Consider the following 23,307-nt stretch of genomic DNA (forward strand, 5'->3'; position numbering starts at 1 on the left):
TTCCTGGATCCACGTAGTCTTATTACTGGGGACACGGCACCCTGCAAAGGTCTCCGACTCACCGTGTACACAGTATCCTGGAGAATAGCACCTCATCCTTGCACAATATTGTCTTCAAGGTGGTGCTTCACCTACTCCTTAAGCAATTTACTTCAATTCTCACCGAGGCTGGCATCTTCTGCTCATACTATCGCTACTCCAACCAGTGAATCCCATGGCCATGGGCTCACACCCACACTTCCTTTTCTATAAAGCAGGTTCCCTATCAGATGCTATTTTGATGGAATTCTATGCTTATGGATCAGGCATTCTGCAAGCCTCCCATTAGTGGTGCTGGCTGAGGCCCCTGGGCAAGAAAGGCATACTCATGTCCAGAATATGGCTCTATCCCTGTGGAAAGGAAGTGCTGACCCTTCCAGGATGAAAGGGGTCCAATGTGGTTATTTTGCCACCAAATGGCCAATTGGTCTCCCCAACAGTAACATACTGGGGTTTCAACCTTGGTCTCCATTATTAGCAGGTTGAACAGGTTGAACATGTCAGAGACCATGGTAGCTAGACCAGCCTTGCTAAATGGAAGTTCTTGCTATTTGTCCCATGCATAACCTCCAACCCTGCTGCTATTGCCACTTTATACACACGCCCATTGGACCAACACTGATGAAGACTGCTTAACATCACCTGGCCGAGTCATTTTGTTGACTTGGTTGTTTAGTTCCTCTTTTGTAGTGGATGTTTTCTGGTGGGTGATAATATATGACACAAAGATCTTCACACTTCATGTCCACCCTCATCTGTCTATCCAGGCCCCTTTGTCACTGATTTTCCCATCTTTTTCTTTCTGGGCCCTTGTCCAGCCAGCTACGTCATTCACCACTGCCTACGAGTTTGTACATATTCTAACCGCAGAACTCTTTCTCCTTTGACACAAAATGCATGACAAGATATATCACCCAAAGCGCCACACATTGAGAGGATGTTCTCTTATCATTGTCTTTCAAGGCCACTCGCATGAAGCTGTCATGTAGCCAGCCAGTGTCTGCTTTAGGCTTGCACACACACACCAATTGAGTCCATCCATGCACCAGGCTTAGGCTTCTTCCTCCTCCTTCATCTTGTCATATTCACCTTCCCACATATAGCCATATGTGTGATCTGGTTGGGGAGCAGGTACTGACACAACTATGTCAGGTGACATGGAGTCTGGACTACCTACTCAGGCATCTTACTCGTAACTGGTCCCAGATATGTCATTTCCATCTTATGCTAGATTGGGTCCACCTGAATTCATGACTTGATGGGTCCAACAAGACCTAGGTCTTCATGGGAAGTTCTGGATACATGACCACTGTCTCTTGGACAAATATTCCATCACACGGCCTAGTCCCATGAGAGAGCTGATTTTCAGGTGTGTAATTCTTTGCTGCAGATGGCATGACCTTGCTCCAGAACTCCAGGGGCCCGTGTGGTAGTTCTTCCACTGGGGTTTACAATAAACTCCACAGTTCATCTTTTTCCACCAAACACATCAAAGGACCTAATGAACGCATGACCCAAGCAGCAGAGCTGCTTGCATAGTAGCCTGGAGCTGCAATGGAATTCTTTTATGTTCTCAAACCAACACAAAACTGGCTTAATTTCATATCACCTGAGGCAATTTCTCTGAGTTTGGAAAATGTAGCCTGCAGAACCCGAAGAAGCTGACAAAGAACAAAGAATTTCTTTGTAGACAGGCTGCAAGATGCAGCAATTTGCCTTTTCCTTTGGGGGAGTTGTCCCAGCATGTTCCTGGCCGCTGGATTCCTTACAACTTTACTGAAATGGCATCCCTGAATCTTTGTAGGATTTATCTTCCACCTTCTGGAGCACCTGTGTGTTACCAAGGCATCTAGCGTGCTGGCCATCTCTTGCCCATGGTGCCCAGTCTGTTGATGTTGTCAATGCAGTGAATCAAGGTGATGTTCTGTAGTACCCAGATGGCTCAGATCTCTTTGCATTGTAATATGAAAGAAGGTGGGAGTCTTATAGCCCTGGGCCTAAGCTAGAAATATATATATATATATATATATATATAGCTGTCTGTTCCATAAGATGTGAACTATTTTTGACCCTCATACCTGATTCAAACAGGAAAACAAAATGCATTTGTGAAGTGAATGGCCACATATCACGTATCTGAAGCACAGCAGCTGTGATTCGTACTACCACTTGGTTGAACTTGGAGTGGTCCATAGCCATTCTCTAGGATCCATCCTGGCCAGTTCAATAAAGATATGGTAGAGTCCACCACCCCTTTTCTTTAAGAGTGACACTAATGTTTACCATTCTCCCCACAGCCCAGGATGCAATATTCTTTTATATTACTACTTTACCCAGAGTAGGGGCAGGGAGTGTCAGAGATTTCCATTTGCCTTCCTTACTATGATAGTTGTTACTCTATAGGCTAAAGACCCAATGTGCCAAGTATTAATACATCAATCCCAATTATACGCACTCACCGACCAGCTTCCCAATCCAACAAATGATAAGTCAGCTTGGTCTCTCCCCACACCTGATGTTCTCTCACAGCCAGATTCTCAAAGACATTCTAATTCATGTATGCCGCCATCTTGTGTATCTGGTTATGCCCAGATGGCATTTATACCAGCAGCAGTCTTGCCTCGAGAAGGATGGAGCATCAAATGTGGGTCAAAAGGGCTGAGATATAAATATCCTAGAGTGCATGGAAAAAGAAAGCAATTAGTATGCCGCTAGCAGTTTATTAAAACAGAGCCAACGATTTTGCTTCAAGACATTTAGGTTCACTACTGGACTAAAACCTTAATAAAGGCTGGACAAACAGAATCCTTCTCTAGGTGAATCTTTGATTTGAGCTTAATTTTATTGTAATATCTTGGGGCTGGGAAAATAACATCCAGGGGGTCTGCAGACCCTGTAAACCTACTGTAAGCTTTTCTAGGATTCCTTTTATTCCCTGAGCCCTATGTGTTCCCACTTTAACAGGGTCTTTGGGTATCATTATTAACTCAAACTCCTTCTATAACAGTCCTCAAAATATCTAGGCATTCTCCTTCCCTCAGTCTGTGGTCACTTGTGTAAATGGCCAAAGGTCTTTTTGGGGACAGATTGGGAAAATTACCATATTTGTCATGGTGTTGCAGGGTCCTTCCCTTTGGGGACCTGTTACCTTTTCAGTCTACAGATTCCAGATTTGAAAACTGACTCAGATCCAGAAACCAAGCAGGGACCATGGCTTTTTATTGGGACCACTGTTCTCCACCTTTCTCAACCATTCCTGCTTTTATTATTATTATTATTATTATTATTATTATTTTTGAGACAGAGTCTCGCTCTGTCGCCCAGGCTGGAGTCCAGTGGGGAGATCTCAGCTCACTGCAACCTCCACCTCCCAGGTTCAAGCAATTATCCTGCCTCAGCCTCCTGAGAAGCCGGGATTCCAGGCACACCACCATGCCCAGCTAATTTTTGTATTTTTAGTAGAGATAGGGTTTCACCACGTTGGCCAGGCTGGTCTTGAACTCCTGACCTCAGGTGATCTGCCTGCCTTGACCTCCCAAAGTGCTGGGATTACAGGTGTGAGCCACCGTGCCCGGCCCTTGCTCTTTTATATTATTATACAGAGGAAATCGTGCTTTCGTTGGCTGCCTATCTGCTTTGCCCCTTGGATACTGTGCTCTATTAAGCATGTCCTTGACTCTTTAAGAATCAGGCCCCTGGGCTGCCCCTCTGATCTTCTTGGTCATTATAAAAATTATGACTGCCCCCCAACATCCCTGGCTTCACACAGTAGAGTGATGTCACCTGGCTTGTATTTCTTCATGGACCCATCATCTCCGTTGCTGTCAGAGCCAAGTTCCATTATCACCTTTCCTGGCATTAGCCTTGGCTGGCATTAGGGAGCCACTACTGAGCTGCTTAGTGATGCTGGTGCCTCCCTCTGCAGTATATTCCTGCTGGCTTTGGTGGCTGGTGCGTCTGTCCTCTGGCCTTCCATGGAACATGATTGTCCAGTGGGCCTAGCAGAGTCACATAATGTATCTATTCCATCATGCAAACATCTGTGAGCCTTTTGGTCCCTTCTTCGGCCATCTGCCATGGTAATTCAGGCATTTGAACCTTGCTCAGTGTGAGCCATCGTTTTTTCCAGGCTTCTAGAAGCTTCTCTAGGAGTGCGTTTGCACCATCCCCTTGTGTTCTTGACACCACGTTGAAGTCTGTAGCTCTAGAGAGTGCCCCTAAGTCAACAAACTCTCTCTTGTTCTATCTTATGGCCCAGCCTCCTTGATAGAGCAGCCTCAGAATCCAGCCCCCTGGGTATGCCCTCCCCTCATCCCTACCAGTGTGTGCTGGCACTTTGCACCTGCAGCACCTTCGTAGGCACAGTCTCTTTAGACTCCTGTCAGGCCCAGCATGTGTCTGGCTGGGTTATGCGGCAGCTTAGCCCAGATTATAGGCCTGGCATTCAGGAGAGAAGGTGGGAGCAGCTTTTGAAGAGAGCAACTGTTGTCTTGTGGGGGAAAGTCCTCTCTACTGTCTTCCTGTGCTGGGAGAATTTTAACTCCTGATGGTGTGGAGTAGGATGTGTCTAAAGGATCAGAAGTTTTGAGAAATAAATCTTTGGAGGCATCTACCCAGATAGCCTCCAAATGAGGCTAGGTATATAAAATAGGTATATAAAATACCTGTATGTACATATGTGTGTACATGTGTATATGATAAATCATATGTATAATATATATGTATATATAATAAATTATATACACATATATATACACACACATATGTATGTTTTTCCCAGGTAGGCCTTGATATTGGCATAATAGAGCTGCTTCCCTTGAGTGCCTGACCAAGTCCTTGTCATTCAACAGGGCTCTCCAGAGCAAAAACTGCCCATTCGGGGAGTCCTGCTTTGAGTGGAAAGTGATACACTGTGTAGCCTGACCTTGCCTGGTCATTGGCGGAGGGCTGCCCCATGAAGATTGTGTCCTGGGTTTCAGCACTGGGGCTGAGCCTGAAGGCACTGAGGGCTGGAGGCTGTTGGCCAACTGTGCTTCTCACATCTCTGTTGTACAGGGGTCTGAGTGGCACATCTCCCAGTCTGCCATAGCCAATAACTGCATCATTTCAAAGTAGCTCCCATCTGACCATCTGTTCCACAGAAAAAGGTGTACAAAACCTAAGAAAACAACACAAAAACAAAATAAAACCCATTCTACTTGATTTTAGAGGACTGTATTTTTTTATTTTGTTTGAGCTGTCTTTCCTCTTGCCTATAAAACAGCATCAACTTCTGCCATTTTTTTTATAAAGCACAGTTATCTTGGGTAACTAGCTCCAACCCACCCCCACCGTACCCCACATCTAAATCTTGTCAAAATCTTTGCTCACCTCACACTTTCAACGAAATAAGTCCTCCTGCTGACACAGCATGAAAAGACATTTTTGTCATTTGTCAATCTGTGACCACTGGGTGTACACCAGAACACACACTCACTGACCAGCTTCCCAAAGTGATAAGCCAGCCTGGTGTCTCCCCACGCACCTGGTGTTCCCTTGCAGCCGGATTCTCAAAGGCATTCTAATTCGTGTATGCCACCATCTTGTGTATCTGGTTATGCCCAGATGGCATTTATCCGAGCAGCAGTCCTGTCTCGAGAAGGATGGAGCATCCAACATGGGTCAAAAGGGCTGTGATATAAATATCCTAGAATGCATGAAAAAGGAAGAAAGCAATTAGTATGCCACCAGCAGTTAATTAAAACACAGCCAGCGATTTTGCTTCAAGACATTTAGGTTGGCTACTGGACTAAAACCTAAGGCTAGACAAAGAGAATCCTTCTGTAATGAGTCTTTGATTTGAACTTAATTTTATTTTAAATAGGCACCCAAGAAACTAGCTTTTCTGTTATATAAATATACGCCATTCTAAGCACTCCTAGAATCCAAAGAAAAATAAATAAATGTGAGTCATTTGGAAAGAAGCAGTCATTTAACATCTGTAAGTAAATATGTGTGGAGGATTCATAATACCAGTGAGAGAATAAACAATGTGGGAAACCTACTGAATTATCACAGGTTTTTGGAAAAACACGGAGTAATTTAAACTGAAAAAATTTAGCTCGCCAAGCACTCTTGTCCATTTTAAGACAACATGCTTAAACCCAGAATTATATTTCTTTTGTACAGTTGGCATTTAAATGTCTGGTCAGAGAAAATTTGCAGCAATTTTTAAATTCCCATTGATGTACAGAAGAGTTTTTTTTCCTGCTACAGTCAAGTTACTTCTTTCTTAATAAATTCCATTTAAACATTTTGAATAGTAGATTTAGCTTATGCCTTAGCCAGTTTTGCTCATTCCACATCTACTGGATCCTTGGAAGCATCGAACCGAGCACGTTTTCCTCTTATTCACATGCCTTTTAAACTATTTACTTACTGCAAATTTTTTATCAGAAGGGGTTTATCTCCCCCTCTGCCTCCAGTGACCCTCACTGGGTGTTAGGGAAGGTTTCCAGGCCACAGTTTGAGATTTCCCTTGTGGAAGATCATGTCTAGCGCTAGGTCCCTTGTTAGATTTTGCCTGGAAAGTGCCCTGTCCTATCTCCTGCAGAGCGGTGCATCAGAGAGAAAAGAGAGGGCATAAAACCTAAAAAGTTTGGAAAAGTTTCTTTAAATACTTCATGCATACCTGTGAAAAAATAGAGTAGAGCCTATCTGTGGCGACTGTTGAAAACCAGAGGAACAAAAAAAGACTTTAATAGAAAACCAACTTCATTTAAATGTTGGAGGCAGCTGCTTTGTTTGGAGTTTTAATCCCATGCTGGTGGATGCTAATTCTGTAACATTATACAGTTGCCTTCTTTTGGGTACAAACGTAGAAGGGGGGTTTTCTTTTGTGTTTTTCAGTGCAAAGTGATTCTGATCAGAAAGGCCCAAGGTTTCAGCTCCAAGTACCTGACATTTCCATCTGAATCTACTTTTTTTTTCAAAGGGGAAAAAAAAAGGTCTAGTTTTTCAGGAAAAGAACCTCTCTACGCAATCCTGAAACTGATCTTTAGATTTACTTTTCCTTAATCAATAGAAAAAAACTTGATTGCAACTCAACACTTACCTGTCTCTAGTGCAGGACTAACTTAATTTTTGGTTTTAAGAGTACGAGATTCAGACATTATTTCAGGAATCAGAAATTATTGGCAACAAGTTGAGGAGAACTGACATGAATTCTTGTTTTACCTAATTTTTTCTGGCTTACCAAGATTTGGCTTAATATTTCTGACTCAGTTCCTCCAGCCTCTACAGAACAGGTTAGTGACATTTTTCATAAATACAAATATCTAAATGAATCCTCCTTACTTCTCTCTGAACCGGCTCCCTAAGGGCTGTAGTCTTAAACTTGCACGGCATCTGTCTCCGTTAAAGCTGTGTGTGATCTCTGCTAAACCTTTGTACCCTTTCCGGCAAAACTGTCTAATATTTAATATGTGCTTGAAATTACAACATATATACTTGACAACTAAAGATTTGCAATAAAACTCTCACAGGATAAATTCATTGCCTTTCCCGTGAAAATTTGGCTGAAGAATTGTGATAACTTCAAATGATAAGAGGAAGGTTTTTCTTTTTTAAGAATACTGTCAGGAGGAGACTTCGTGGTCTAGCCACATGCTTGGGTGATGTCTAACTTGAGTTTGCGTCCGTGTTCTCATCGCAGCTTTGCAGAGTGACACAGACAAAACATGCTCCTAATGGAGGGTAAAGCCACCGTGCAACCGATTGTAAACTAACACGAAAACAAGTTTCTCTTTGCTGTGTTCCTTCTTTAATTAACTTGCTGGAACTAATAATTGGTTGCTTGTGCGCTGGATTCTATTTTTATTGTGATTCCAACTCTGGATTGGTCCTTTTTTATTACTAATGTTTCTATCATTCATTTCACTGTGGGAAGTCAGTGAACAGAGTAGACTGGCCCTGAATCTGGTCAATACTTCAAAATGATGGATCGGCTCCATTCTGTGGAGAAGGTGATGGCAAACTCTAAATTCTCCTAGCTGTAGAACGCATTGTGTTTTAACCAACTTTTGTTTGATTCTGATGGAAAGCTGTAGTGAAAATTAGGAAATCCAGGTCTCACTGGGGTGTGGTTTCTGCTGCAGAGACACAACCCGGGACCTGCATGCATCTTTAGCGTTGGGTCCTAGTTTTCAGCACTTTATTTGATGCAGAGGGGATACCTTTCCTTTACGCATACCACTCTCACTGATTCTAAATAATTACTTGACAGTTTGAATTATCTCATTACACTTCCAGACTGGCTTCTTCTGGGCATCTAATTTGTTCATGAAGTGTTGAACTTCGGAGGACCTGCCAGCATTCAGGGGATTTCAGCCCGACTCAGCATTGTTGATGTGTTATGTGAATTTGTTCTATGACGGTTTTGATGATCTTGGGTTTCGCCACTAAACACACCTGGTGTTCTGTTTACTCTGGCAAGCTGGGGATTTTTTTTTTTCATTTTCTTTTTAAAATTCCAGGATGAATTATTCATCATTCCTTAGAATTTGGGTCTCTTTCATCTTCGCACTTGTACGGCACCAAGGTGAGTACTACAGAATTCCATAAAGCTCTCAGTTAGCATGCTCTTGAATTGATAAAGAGACACTTTTATTGGAACCATAATTGTATGGGCAGGTGCATGTGTGTCTACAGATACAAGAGAAAAATGTAATTAAATTCTATTATCAGGGGTAAAATTCGTTAACTTTAAATGAGGTTTACTTATATTCCCACTTTTTTCTTATTTAACTTCAAATACTATTTGTATGTACCAGCTTGCCCTGTGCTAGTGGAGTAGATCTTTAAAATTACGCAAAATTATTTCCATTAAAAGTAGATAAGATAGGTGTATGTGCACTTCATGTCTGATCACTGATTTCCATTAAGGCATTTAATTTGTGGTGGAGACTTTAAAGAATCTACTTATTTCGGCCAAAAACTAGGAAATTACAATAGCATTGATGTCAGTGGTTTGTGTATCGGTGACCTTTTACGTGGCCCCCAAATCTAAAACTTAAATAAGACAATTTTTCCCCTCAGTGATTCCTTCTTTTTCTCTGTGTAGCACTGCCCTGGGTAAGTGAAAGACCACATATGTTTTTTTCTACTGTTGTTTTGGATTTTAGACAAAGACGGGGCGGTCTACATAGATTTTAACTTTTTATGGCTAAAATTCTAAGGCACCTTTCTTTACCTTGCGAGTTTGTCTAGTTCAAGTGGCACATGAGTACAAGTCTGAGATTAACACGTCAAGCCCCTGTGCAGTGCTAATATTTTTCCAGAACTGGTGAATTTAAGCAGTTAAACCATAGTGTGAAACCCCACGGGAATGAAAGAGGGCCCGTGACTTCAACCTCCTACCCCAGCTCCAAGAAAGTACATTTTATTTGGTGGGAAAAAAAAAAATCCTGGAAACATAGCTATGTTTATTGTGAAATTCTCAGCTTAGGGCAAGCATGGATAGGGATATTCTTTCTTTTAGCAACTCTGATGTTATTGATAGGCCATGCTGCTAACAGTTTTATATATATATATAAAAATAATAATGGCTTCTGCAGTGTTAATTACCGTAGTTTAAACCTACGCCCTTGTGTTTAGCACCCTCTTTTTCATTTGACAAGTATTATTTACCATATTAGATATTCTTAATGTTTGTATCCTTCTTAAAATTAAAAATATTTAACAGTCCGTTCTTTCCTATTCAAAATTGTGAACTAATTAGGATCACCCACGAAGAGAAGAATCTTGCAAACTGCCTCACCTTTGCAGCAGAAGAGGAAGTTAGGGTCATTCTCCCTGGCCATGGTTTTCCGTCTCCTCCATGCGGTATTACGGGTTTTCCATTCCCTAGGCAGATTGGCCAATCAGTGCAGCCCAAAATACCAATTAATCTTTCCATACAAATGATGATAGTTCAGTGTGAATTTGAGCCCTCATTCACACTTGGGCACGACTCCTAAAAAGTTCCCCGTGAAGGATAAATCCATGTCAGGACATAATTTGTTACTGTTAACTTCAGAAATAAGTACCTGTGTATAATACTGTAGTAGAGATTATAAAGATTTTTTTTAATTAGTACTTCCAGGAATTTTTAATTTGTTACTATTATGTAAATAGAAATGTTAGAAGAGCCCTTTTCACCTGCTGGTTGTAACATTAAATACAGCTCACGGGCCCAGAGTGCCTATGACCCGACACAGCGCCTCCTACAGCCTCAAATTCGGGCGGCTTCTCAGCAACTTCTGGGGTTTGGACGATGCAGATACACGAATGACCAGATTAGTTTTGCTGCTCTCCTTGGATGAAAGCAAGAAATTAGCCCTCCGTTGAGGCATAACTCCTCTTGCTCCCTGCTTCAGAACTGGAGAGCTGGCTCTTGGCCTGGTGCAACAGGCCTGCTTTCTGGCCACTTTGCACTCCTCTCTTTTACATGAGCTGTTGTCTGTTCACCAAAAGCCTCCCAAAGGAGCAAAGACAGTCCTTGGCCGGTTGCTCCCCAGCCTATTGCTTCCATCGCACAGAGCAGGGACTTTCCCAAGGAGAAGGCCCGACACGAGAATGGGGGTATCGGCATCTCATAGCAGCAAGCAGGTACCTCAAGAAGTGTGGCCGATGCCCAGAATGGTCTTGCCCCTGCCCCCGAGAATGAGAAATTTAAAGAAAGGAAAAAAGGGAGAAAACGATAGTGTCCTATTGTCTTATATTCATTCAGGAGAAGAAAGGACAGAGGCAAAGAAAAGTAACACCCAAAATGTAGATTATTTCACAGATGCTATTGGACTTGATCCTCAGTGATGCAGACCCTAGGGAACTTGTCTCATTTCTCCCACAAAACTGAGCCACATCTTGCAACAGTATGGACGGGAAACCTGGGAGCAGCAAGCCAGGAGAGGAGGTGACCCTGTCACGGTGGGTTGCAGAGTGTGTTTGTGTGATGGCTCTCCAGTGACCAGGAGGACCAATCAGAGCCCTGCAATTCATTCTCTCCAAAGAGTTCTCAAGGACCCAACCCTCTGACCCCGGAGGATCTCATGTCTGTCTTTTGTAAAAAGGAGTTGGGCAAAGAGCCTCTTGCAGGGCCGCCCTCAATCAAGGTCATTCATTGAGGCCCTGCAATCAATGAGGCCTCAATCAAGGCCAATTACTACAAATCCTCTCCTCCCACTTTTGTCTCAGTTCCCACTGTTGTTTATTTCCTTCTGGGATCTGGGATTTTCTCCAATTGTGCGGCAAGAGGGAGGGAACTCCTTTCAGGAAAACACACGATAGTGGAATTCTTGAGCTAGAACAGGAGCTTCAAAACTGTGGCCATGCCAGACCTAGAGGCTGCCTCTCAGTATCCAGAAAGCTCAAGGTTTCCAGGGAAATTTCACAAATTTCCAGCCAGCTGTAGCCATAGATATCACCAAGATGCATGAAAGTGCAAGAACATGCACAAAGTGCTTTCTCCTATGGAGAAACAATGTCACTCCCATTTTCCCGTTTCCCAGAGGCAGAAGATACTGCGCTGTGTATGGCCTAGGTTTAGGATGAATGACAGGGCAGTATGACTTGCGTTCAGCTTGCAAGCCCTACTGAAAGAAGCTGGCTTCAGTAGGTAGGAGAGATGTAGCTTGCCAAACGGCAGAGGGAGCTGCCATCTATCTAACCATCATCTCTCTTGACAGCTCAGCCCAGGGAGCTCATGTATCCATTTTGGCAGAATGACACCAAAACCCCTAAAGTAGATGATGGAAGCTCATCTGAGATTAAGTTGGCCATCCCAGTTTTCTTCTTTGGCGTTCCTTACCGCACTGTCTATGTAAGTGGAGAAGCAGCCCATCTGTTGTTCTCTGGCCCTCCCTTTTGTTTGTCATTAAGAAAAGCATTTTAAGTATCCTCTTCCAGAGCTCTGGGAAGGGAGGATTTATTGGCAGCCAAAACGACAAGTTCTGAGATTTCATGAGCTGATAGGTTTTATGATTAAGAAAGTCAAAGATATTTAATGGCTAATGTTCATAGTGGAGGAGTATACAGGGCAATAAATTGCTTTTGTCGGTGATTAAACATAGAAGTGAAGCAGAAGCCCCAATGCCATGAATGTTATTTCTGCTACTCAACGAGATAAAAAGATACAATGAGCCACAGTAGGAGCAATATCATTTTTCTTTCCCTTCTGGGGGTGTGAAAAGTTTAGGCATCTGCTGTTCTTGGGCTTCCTACCAATTTGAAGCAGAGTCGGAACACAGTAGGGGGGTAATCAACTATTATATCAAAGTTGTTTGCAGAATTGGCCACCCTCAATATGGGTCTGTAGATAGGCCAGAGGGTCTCATCGCCCAACCCACACTAAGAAATGGTCCCATTTGTGATCAGAGCTCTCCTAGGCACCTGTGTTCTCAGGTTTTTGTTTTTGGTTTTTTGGATCATTGGGTTTGCTGCTAGCGAAACTGTTGCACATGAAGAGGAAGATTCAGAGCAGCCGAGCCTGGCTTTATTGTTGGCCTTAAAGAACTGGGTGAGGGATTATACCACACCCCTGGAGGAAGAATGCAACCCTAAGCATGTCCACCTCTGGCCATCTCTACGTCTGGGACCTCTCTCTTCCCCAACTTTTGATTTATGGCTCCGGGATGATTCCCGCTAGAAAAGAGTTCACTATTCCATTACCTGAACCTGCAGAAGCAGCGTCGCACAGGCACTCATTAGCAATGTCATTTCTCAGGTCCCACCCCACACCTACTGAGTCAGAAACTCTGGGAGGAGGAGCCAGTAACCTGTGTTTTAATGAGTCCTCCAAGTGGTTCTGATGCCCACAAAAGTTTGAGAACCACTGATCTCAACCATAGGATATAATCAAGACACATGTGAGTCATCACCAGCTTCCTCTGCCAGTCTGTGTGTTTTAATTACACCTATTGTTCCCTAGCAAACACTTCATTCTGACATCCTGAAACGCCTTTTATACTGTATTCACGGCAGGGCCTCCCTAGTCTGTGTTTGTAATAGCTGGTTTTAAGTTTTGGGTTGTGTTGACCTGATTTTGGCAATAAGGGAGTGAGGACTTCCGTGCTGGAAGCCCAGTTAAGCTAGTTTTTCTTCTCTATTGTACGGTGTGATATGGAGTCTGAAGAATTTTTTCTTGCCCTTGCAACAGGAGGTTCCTTAGCTTGAGGCAGATTTATTTGAGGGTAAATTGTTCCTTGCGTTTCTAACACTTTGAGTAGTGCAGTTTTCTTCAAGACTCTAGGATGTTCCCAATTACTGGAAGACAATAGGCTCTTAATGTCTCTTCCAAACCCAAAGCCTTGCTTCCAAACATGTAGACCTACCCTTGGCCCAGGCCTTGATAACTTGCCTCTGGGATCTGGGCCACTGTTAATGTCCATAATGTTACTGGTTAACAGAAACTTAACATATGATTGGAATGTATAGGAAAATTATCTCCAGGTTTTCTATATCCAAGAATTGCAGTTCCCATTACAGGCACCTCTGCTGCTGAAGCCATGTCAGCCACGGGGTTAAATCAGTTTATCTACCAACGTACAGAGCTGCAGATTCACGCAGAGGCTGAATTGTTTACAGGTCCCTTGTAAACTGAGGGTATATCTTGGCTTGTGATTTCCAGTAAGGTTTCCTATTTAATTGGTTTACTAAGCCATTTACAAATCATGAAGAAATCACCATAAGATAGTCATTTACATAAACAGTGTAAAGTAGTCATGCCTCCATTTTTATGCAGCGATTGTACCAGGACACTATCACACCACATGAGCTGGAATGGAACTGGGCATCTGTAGGTCTTAACCTTGTCCTTGCTCTGAGTGCAGGAGTGGTTGTGACATCAGTGGAGGTCTTTTAAATGTCTCACCCAAAGCAGAATATTTTCATCAGAGACTGGAGTTGGATGAAGGAGTATTTGATTTATCTTTCTCTGACACTCCTCTTTTGTCATAAAATAGGAAGCAAGGCCTAACATAGGGCACCTCAATTTTCAAATTTAACTTTACTTCCATGCTTATTTATTTTTCCTGCTTATTTTGTATTAGTGACCCTGAATCTGTCTTTAGTACCCATGTTACTCCCTGTCTGGCCCAGCACATACACGCATGCTACCCCCAGTACACACACACACACACACACCACCCCCAGTACACACACACCACACCCCAATATACATACACACACACCACCCTCAGTACACACACGTACACACCCACCCCAGTATACACACACATACACACCATGCCCAGTACACAAACATATACATCCCACCTCAGTAAGCACACACACCCCACCCCTAGTACATACATATATACACACCCACTCCAGTATGCACACACTGCCCACCCCAGTACACACACACTCCAATATACACACACACACATACACACCACCCCCAGTACACACACACACATCCCAGTATACACACACACCACATCCCCAGTATACACACACACTCCCCACCCCAGAATACACACACAAAGCCCACTCCAGTACACACACACTTACACACCTCACCCCAGGACACACACACACACCATCACCAGAACACACACACCCATACTCCTCACCCCAGTACATAAACACACACTCACGCACCTCACCCCAGTACACACACACCCTTCAGTACACACACATGCACATCTCACCTGCAGTACACACATACACACACACAGAAGCACAACTCAGGAGCATTTGATAAGTGTAATAGAGACAGGATAGGGAACATGAAAATGAGACTGATTATTACTCAGAAATGAAGCTGGTTACAAATCGAATGTGAAAGAAAACCAATGAGTTTGTCTGGAAGTAAACGAACCTTTTAGTCTGAGCAATGGAACCCGGTGTTTGGGGGTTCTAATTCAGTAGTTTAAAAGTTGTTTTCATTCATACAGTTAGGCGAATGTCTGTCTTGGTTTGTGACTCTGAAGTTGTTATGGTTTCAGATCCACTGTGCAAAATCTCTCTTATTTTCGTAGGTCAATAACAACGGAGTTGTTTCCTTCAATGTGCTAGTGAGCCAGTTCACGCCAGAATCCTTTCCCCTGACAGATGGGAGGGCCTTCATCGCCCCATTTTGGGCAGATGTGCACAATGGAATTCGAGGCGAGATCTATTACAGAGAGACCATGGACCCTGCCATCTTGAAAAGAGCCACCAAGGACATCAGGAAGTACTTCAAAGACATGGCAACCTTCTCTGCCACTTGGGTTTTCATTGTGACATGGGAGGAAGTCACGTTTTATGGAGGCAGCAGCACCACACCTGTAATAATTCAAATTTTCTCCTTTCCATTTCATAACCTGACATCTAATTCTTGTCCATCTTCGCTACCGCGAAGGAGTCTAATTATTAGAGCTAAGGAGTGTCAGTTCCCTTGAGTTAAACTAATGAGTCTTGCTACCCACTTTGCAGGAAACAGAGGGAACTATCACAGTTAACCAGCCCAGTCAGCTGTAATATTTCAGAAGATATGTCACCCCTATCACAAATCATCACTAATGCCTAAAAAAAACCCTCAAAAACTTTCCTGCTGTAAGTGACATTGCTGTTTTGCAGGAGAGTGATTGAGGCACTGAGACCCACTCCAGGCCACATGCTTAGGGACCCATCTAGGGACCCAAAGGTCCTTTTCTCTTGCCCGAGGTACAAGTGCCTCTCTCCATCCCTGATTTCCTCCCTCTCTCCCCAATAAAATTTGGTTGGAAGAGAAAAATAGCATTCCAAGTTTGGGCCCAAATGATCTGGCTCATTTTATTATGTTGTGACATCTTTTTTATTGTTACCAGGGCTGAAATTATTCATATTTGATGTTAATTAGAGTGGGCAGTGAAAGCGTTTCATGAATAAAGTTTCAACATCTGCTCTGAAATCCCAAATGAGCAGTCAAATAAAAGTCAGATAAGAAAGATTATCACTGCCATTATTGCAGAGATAATCAACTTTCTACATAAAGGGACAGAATGCAGTTTTCACAAAAGCCTGCAGCTTGTTTGGGTGACTTTGCCAGTGGAGAGTTTTGAAGTAGTAGACACATCTTCAACTGTATGATTTCTAGTAAGCAAAGACACTCAAAAAATCTGCCCTCCACTTACTTAGGATTATTTCCAATTCCATCTGTTTTCCAATTTCCTTGGCAACGAGTCAATTGTGGAGGGGTGGAACAAAAACGACTGAGTTAGAGAGAGGTGGAAAAGTGCTGGGTTTGCAGTTCACAGCTGCGACACCACGAACACATTATGTTTTAGCACCTTCTAGCCAGAGCATCAAGAAGCACTTTATCGCTAAGAGGTTCTGTAGAACAGAAAGACACAAGTTTAAACAGCGATGCATTGGCTAGAAATAACCTCTAAAGAAGCATACATTTCCCTCTGTCACGTTATAGATCGCTAACGACTCCTCGGGTGATGTTTTATGTCCTTTAAGCCTCATATCTTACAGCGTTAGAATGTGGGATGCCAGCAATCGACAAATTTTAGTGTCATGGGGTGGGGGGAAGAAATGCCTATCAAATGCTGACCACCAGTTTTTCAAAAAAACTTCCATTGGCAATAAAAATGGCAAGATAATTTAGATACTTTCTGGCTTATACTTTGGAGTAAATTTCTGAACTAGGTGAGAACTCTTTCTGTGAGGATGAATGAAGTAACATCTAAGTGCTTTGAGCTCCTTGGAGTAAAAAAAGATGATGTAGTTCTCTGGAGCTGCAAAAGTGTCCATCCATCCCCATCTTTGAAATTGGCCCCACCTCTTTCATCCCGTTATTCCATGTTTCCCCTTCTGTATAGAAACACATATGATCAGGCCAGCTAAACACTGGGCTTGAGAGGTCTTTCAAAGGCAAAAATTCTCATGCGAGGCCAACAGAAGGGAAGGAAAGGGGACATGTTTACTTCAAGGAAGGAAAACTAATATTTACTGAGGGTTTACTATGTGTCTGGTGCTGAAGGCTATTTTTGCATATCATTTAACCCTCCCCAAAATGTTCCCGGACAAGTACTGTCTCCAATTTCAAGGGAAGGGAACAGGCTGGGAGAGGCCAAGTATCTCGTTCAAGTGGCAGGAAAAAGAATAGGATTCAAATCTCCTAGGAGACAGAGCAGGGGTTCAAACCAAAGTCTTCCAACTCCAAATCCCAGACTCTTCTTTCTTCAGCTGCCTCCTCCGGGTATCGCTGAAGTCCTCAGAAGCAAAAAAGGTTTTTTATCCAGAAGAGTCTTGGAATGAATGTTGAAGAATTCTGTAGTGTGGGAATGTATAAGAGTGGGCTGAGGTGCGTGCGGGTGGCAGTCAGCCTCTGGGGTGTCACTGGGATGGCTGGTTGGTTTAGAGGTGACTTCGGGGGTTGGAAATGGATTGCTCTTGAGATCTGCTTGGACCAAAGATATTTCCAGCTTCACTGTGGGAGAAGGAATTCCCTTCTGAAGGAGAATCTTGGTCTGAAGGAGGCTCTAGCTTTAGTCCTTGTGTGACTTTGACTTTGCCCCTGTCCCTTGAACAAGAGCCTGCTGGTGACCTTACAGCAATCTTGAGCCTACTGCTCACTCATCTCTGTGTCCCACTTTCCTCTTCTGTTGAATGGGGCCAGAGACTGAAGGCGTATACCTGAGCAAGTCTATCACAAACGCCATCAGTCGTGGCCAGCACAGAGCATGGGAAGAAAAGTTCTTTACAAAAAGGGCTGTTCTTACTCATAGCTTGCCTCCCTTTCTGGGATCATCTAGAATGGGGAGATTTGGGGCTTCCAAGATCCTCTACCCCAGTTTGATTACACAGGATAAGGATTTGTGTCTTCCTCTGCATCAGACAGAGTGTCAGGCAGCTGGGAAAAGTGCTAGGTTTGAATAGAAAAAGATAATGCAGCCTCTCCTTTTAACTCTATTTCTATTAAATTTTTTGAAAACATGTGACAAGGGGTGAGGATTAGCAAGAGGAAAATATAAAGGACAGGGTTTGCTACAGCTTATTTCTGAAAACCGTTTACAAGTTTCATATGAATTTAAATAACATCTCTATCCTAAAAAGTTTAAAATGAAGACAGCATGGAATGGCAGTGCTCTGAGAGATGGACTGGGAACTCTGGCGCAAATCCCGTTTTCTGTTGCTGGGTCACTGTGAAATTTCCAGTAACTCACTTCCCGCAGTCCCTAGTTTTCTTAACTATAAGATAGGCGTGGGCCAATACGATCACCCGTCTTAGCGTTGGTCTGGGGTACAGATGAACGTTAACGATTTTCAGAATAAAGTGATGCACAAATGCTCAATTAGAGGGGTAACTTCTCCCCACAAAGTGCTTTTTAAAAATCACTTTCCCACTTCCATTTTTAAAAGGGGAGACATCTCATCAAGATTAATGTGTTTTTCCGGGAAGGGAGAGAGCGCAATCCGCATGGCCACTTTAATCACACGGACTGGTATCTGCTCCCTCTTCCAACCCGCTCTGCAAGGGGAACCGGTGGTTGCATCCTGGTCCCCGGCCGAGTCTTTCCTGTAGTTTATTCTCATGCTGCCATCTATAGGTGCTTTCATATTATCACACGCTTAGCCGGGCCTCTGAATTTTCTGTCTGGTAGAAGTCAGAGATGTAAGTGGGCGCTGAGTCAGACTCTGGGTTTATCTCAGGCAATTTCTCTTTTAGAAGCACAATCCCACATGTCTTGCTTTTCCCACCGGAGGCGAGAACAAATTCAGAGAGGAGTCAGAGCTGGAGGGCCTGGCTGCAGAGCAGCTCTGAGCTGCCTGTGGGTGGGGAGGGCGCAGGGTGAAGGGCGGACCTCCTTGGGGCCAGGACCTCCTGGGGAGTGCAAGTCATGAGACTGCGCATTCCCATCCTGTAGGTGAACACCTTCCAGGCCGTCCTGGTGTCCGATGGCTCCTATACATTCACCCTCTTCAATTATTACGAAATCAACTGGACCACGGGGACAGCGAGTGGCGGCGACCCCCTGACAGGTCTTGGTGGAGTGATGGCACAGGTAGGTGGCTCTCCACTTCATCCCCCACGTGTTTCCGTCGCTGCACTCTCTGCTTCTGTGGCTCAGCATCCTGGAGGGAATCCTGCCACCAGCTTTTAACTAGAGACGCAGGTCTGATCTCGCAGGTGGACTACGAGGCTAGTCCTGCCCATGTTTGGCACCCTGACTCGGCTATGAAATGAACTAGGCCGTCCTTTCTCACCTAGAATGCTGGCCCCAGTGACTCCAGGAAAAGACGGCTCTTGATTTTAGAGGTGCTGGATTTTAAAAATAAGGTAGTTGGGCCAGTTAACCCATGGGGAATTTTTGTACTCAAAAATCTTGTCTTCCTTTTGTGCTGCAGGCAGGATTTAATGGTGGAAACCTCACCAATTTCTTCAGCCTCCCGGGGTCAAGAACCCCCGAGATCGTGAATATCCAGGAGACCACAAACGTCAATGTTCCAGGCCGCTGGGCATTTAAAGTTGATGGAAAGGAAATTGACCCAGCCAATGGCTGCACCTCAAGGGGTAAAGCTTTTCCTCTGTCTGTGGCAAGGCAGGGTTTGTTTAGTGTAGATTGACAGGCAAGCTTTTAAGCCACGGGGGCGGACTCATTCCTGATGCCTTACTCTTTTGACATCTCTCCGCTGGGTAATGGAGATCAAGGTAATTTTAGCATGTGCATTCATCACATCAGAAGCTAAAACACTGCATTCACTACCTTGTGGCTTTGGAAGTCCTTTTCTGGAGTGTGCACACAGTTATCCGTTCTGAACAACTCCGAAATGGACCAAGATCTTGAGTGATTTCTGAGCCAGAGGGACAGAAGGCAGCCCTCCTGTTTAACATTATTTTCGTTGTTGTTGTTGCCATTTCCTCCCCCCGCCCTTTATGTTTTTCTTCTCATCCTTATTCTCACTCTGTCTTCTGCACTTTGTAGATCTACAGGAGTGGGTGCAGTTGGAGTATTGCCAAGTTCCTATGAGGGTAAATCAGTACTTCCTAGTATGATTAGAAAAAAAAGAAACAAAAATTCTCCTAAAATCTTCCCAGCATCAGCAAAACGTGCAGGAATTTGAGGAGAATCAAAGCTGACTTTAGGTATCTGTGAGTAAGCTGTAGTTGAACCTGGATGGATGTCCTTCACATTGGGCACCCAAAGTTTGGAGCCTTTTCTGAACTATCGAACCCCTTTAGATGTGCAAACTCACAGTGGACTTTCAGAGAAACATCCTGGTTTATGAATTCCTGCTTTTTTGTGTCCAAAAATATTTAGAAAACAGAATTTCTGATAATATTTCTACTTCCAGGAGTAGAAGCTACAGAAATTAGAAGAAGGAAATAATGCCTCTGTTCATTAGTTCATCCACCCACCCATCCACCCACCCATCTATCCAGCTACCCACCCACCCACCCATCTACCCACCCGCCCATCCACCCACCCATCCACCTACCCACCCGCCCATCCACCCACCCATCCATCCACCTACCCACCCACCCATCCATTCACCCTTCCGTCCACCTACCCACCCACCCATCCACCCACCCATCCACCCATCTACCCACCCACCCACCCACCCATCCATTCACCTGCTCATCCACCCATCCATTCACCTACCCACCCACCCATTCACCCACCCACCCATCCACCTACCCACCCACCCATCCACCCACCCATCCATCCACCTAGCCACCCACCCATTCACCCACCCATCCATTTATGCATCCACCCATTCACCCACCCATCCATCCACCTACCCACCCACCCATTCACTCACCCATCGATCCACCTACCCACCCACCCATCCACCCACCCATCCATCCACCTACCCTCCCACCCATTCACCCACCCATCCATCCACCTACCCACCCACCCATTCACTCACCCATCCACCTACCCACCCACCCATCCACCCACCCATCCATCCACCTACCCACCCACCCATTCACCCACCCATCTATTTATCCATCTACCCATTCACCCACTCATCCACCTACCCATCCATCCACCCATTCACCAACCTATCCATCCACCTACCCACCCACCCATTCACCCACTCATCCATTTATCCATCCACCCATTCACCCACTCATCCACCTACCCATCCATCCATTTATCCATCCACCCATTCACCCACCCATCCATCCACCTACTCACCCATCAACCTACTTACCCATCCACCAACCCATCCATCAAGTCATCCAGCCATTTAGCAAGCCATTGCATCTTTCTGAAAAACATTTTAAGAGCCCCATTGAAATGCCAGCCACTCTGTGAGGTGCTGGAGATAAAGCTGCTCTAGCTGCCCATGACATTACTATGGTAGAGGAGACAGAGCCATGGGAACAATGATGACACAGCATAAGACATATTATGATAGACACTTGTGTAGGGTACTGTGGAAACACAGAGGAAGACCGTGGGAAAAGTGTTTCCAGACCTCTAAGGAAGTTTTGGGTAGGAATGAGGAGGTGCCTTTATCCCCTCAGATAGAAGCTTGGACTGCTTGTCTTGGCAGCCCTGGGAGGCCTCGGGGTTCTTTCTTGGCTCAGCTTCAATTTGTTGTTGTTGTTGTTGTTGTTGTTTGTTTAGGAGACAGGGTCTCTCTCTGTCACCCAGACTGGCTAGAGAACAGTGTCGTGGTCATAGCTCACTGTAACTTTGAACTCCAAACTCCTGGGCTCAAGTAATCCTCTCACCTCAGTCTCCTGAGTAGCTGGGACTACAAGAACCACAACCATGTCAGCTAATTTTTATTTTTTGTAGAGATAGGGTCTCAGTATGTTGCCCAGGCTGGTCTCAAACTCCTGGTCTCAAGCCATCTTCCCATCTCAGCCTTCCAAAGCACTGGGATTAAAGGTGTGAGCCACTGCACCTGGGCTCAATGTGTTTAATATATAGAAAAGCCACATTCACATGGTCTGACACACCTGTGCCCTCTGCCCCTTTCCCTGTGCTGTGATTAGTGCCTTCGCTCTAAGGTAGGTCATGTGTGAAGATGGTCTGCCTGGACCCTTGCCTCTGTGGACTCTGTAAAGTCCCCCATGCTCAAAATAACAAATAAATGTTTTTCAGCTAAGCTGGTATTAACTGGATAGGAAATAATCTAGTTCCAGAGCTCATTAGGATTTGAGATTGTACCCTCCTCCCCTACAGAGTGTAAATACGGCATCACTTAAGGTCTGTGAGAGATACCAACTCAATACTACATTATCTCCCTCCCCTGTATAGCCTGGACCAGGGGCCTCAGAAGTTGCAGACTCTTACACAAATACCTCTTCCCTTTGTCCAGGCATCACAGAGATGACTGGCTATGGCCATACAACATGAGTGCCCAGTGACAGCCTCTCACCTGAGTCCTGGGAATGAAATGCTGTGATAACGGAAAACATTGGCTTGCAGAGCTGTGGAGTTGGTCAGATGCCAGCTGTGTACACAGTCTCCACTTTGACTTCATTCTTTTCCTCCTGAGTTATAGGTTTGGGTTTCATATACAGGATGAATTCAATATCCTTATATAGACTGCTATGCATTTTTATGTGCCTCTGGACATATATCAATCTAATGAGACTGGGATTTGGCCTGGGGTATAGCAGGGGAAGTGTTCTGTAGAGCTGGTTTATTATATCATCATTCCACAAACAAAATTATCTCAAAGAGTCTACCTTTTGGTCCAAACCTCCTCTATTCAAAGGCATTTTCCTCTCACTTATTGAAAGCCTGAAAAAGCAGGGCCTGGAAATGATGCTGAGTGGAGGCTGTCACAATACATACAGCCCTGAACTAGTGCCAAGGAGTGCTGAGGATTAGGACCTGTTTTCAGGGCTGATGCACATGACTTATTGGGAATGTGACTAAATCTATTCTCTCATTTTTCAACCCTATTCTCAACAGGTATAAAATGGAATTGCCTGTTGAAACATCATTGTTCCTGTTGGGCAGATAGAGTCAAGACTGTTACTGATACACCCGCACCCTCCACTTGGGTTAACCTTGCAGCCTTGTGCTATTCACTCGATAGTCAGTTTTATAAAAACTTGAGATGTTATTTACATTTCTTAATGCTGTGTCTTTGATACTTGCCTTTTCAGACATTCTCATTTTACAAGTGCTTCTACTTCTATCAACCTGTGTCAACTTTTTGATAACATCACTGTTCTCTGTGAGACAGGGATGAGAAATAGCAGTATCCACATTTTACAGGTTAGGAAAACAGACAGGTGGAAGTTGAATGAGTAGTCTTGGAAATGGATTGCAGATTTGTGACTGCTGCCCAGTTCTCTTGACCCCAATC

General features: G+C 44.2%; 1 protein-coding gene across 2 annotated transcripts in view; it reads left to right on the plus strand.

Moving 5' to 3' along the window:
• The window catches only part of LOC100980308 (tubulin-specific chaperone cofactor E-like protein), a 170,742-nt gene that overhangs the window by 73,995 nt on the left and 73,440 nt on the right, over positions 1-23,307 (plus strand). For both annotated transcript variants that reach the window (XM_057299275.2, XM_034933906.3), the window contains 5 exons: positions 8,553-8,617; positions 11,742-11,875; positions 15,036-15,323; positions 18,894-19,031; positions 19,375-19,540. In XM_057299275.2, coding sequence (XP_057155258.2) covers positions 8,553-8,617; positions 11,742-11,875; positions 15,036-15,323; positions 18,894-19,031; positions 19,375-19,540 — 791 coding nt within the window. The remainder of the gene's footprint in view (positions 1-8,552; positions 8,618-11,741; positions 11,876-15,035; positions 15,324-18,893; positions 19,032-19,374; positions 19,541-23,307) is intronic.

This window comes from Pan paniscus, chromosome 9 (genome assembly GCF_029289425.2).
Source record: "Pan paniscus chromosome 9, NHGRI_mPanPan1-v2.0_pri, whole genome shotgun sequence".
NCBI classification, from domain to species: Eukaryota; Metazoa; Chordata; class Mammalia; order Primates; family Hominidae; genus Pan; species Pan paniscus.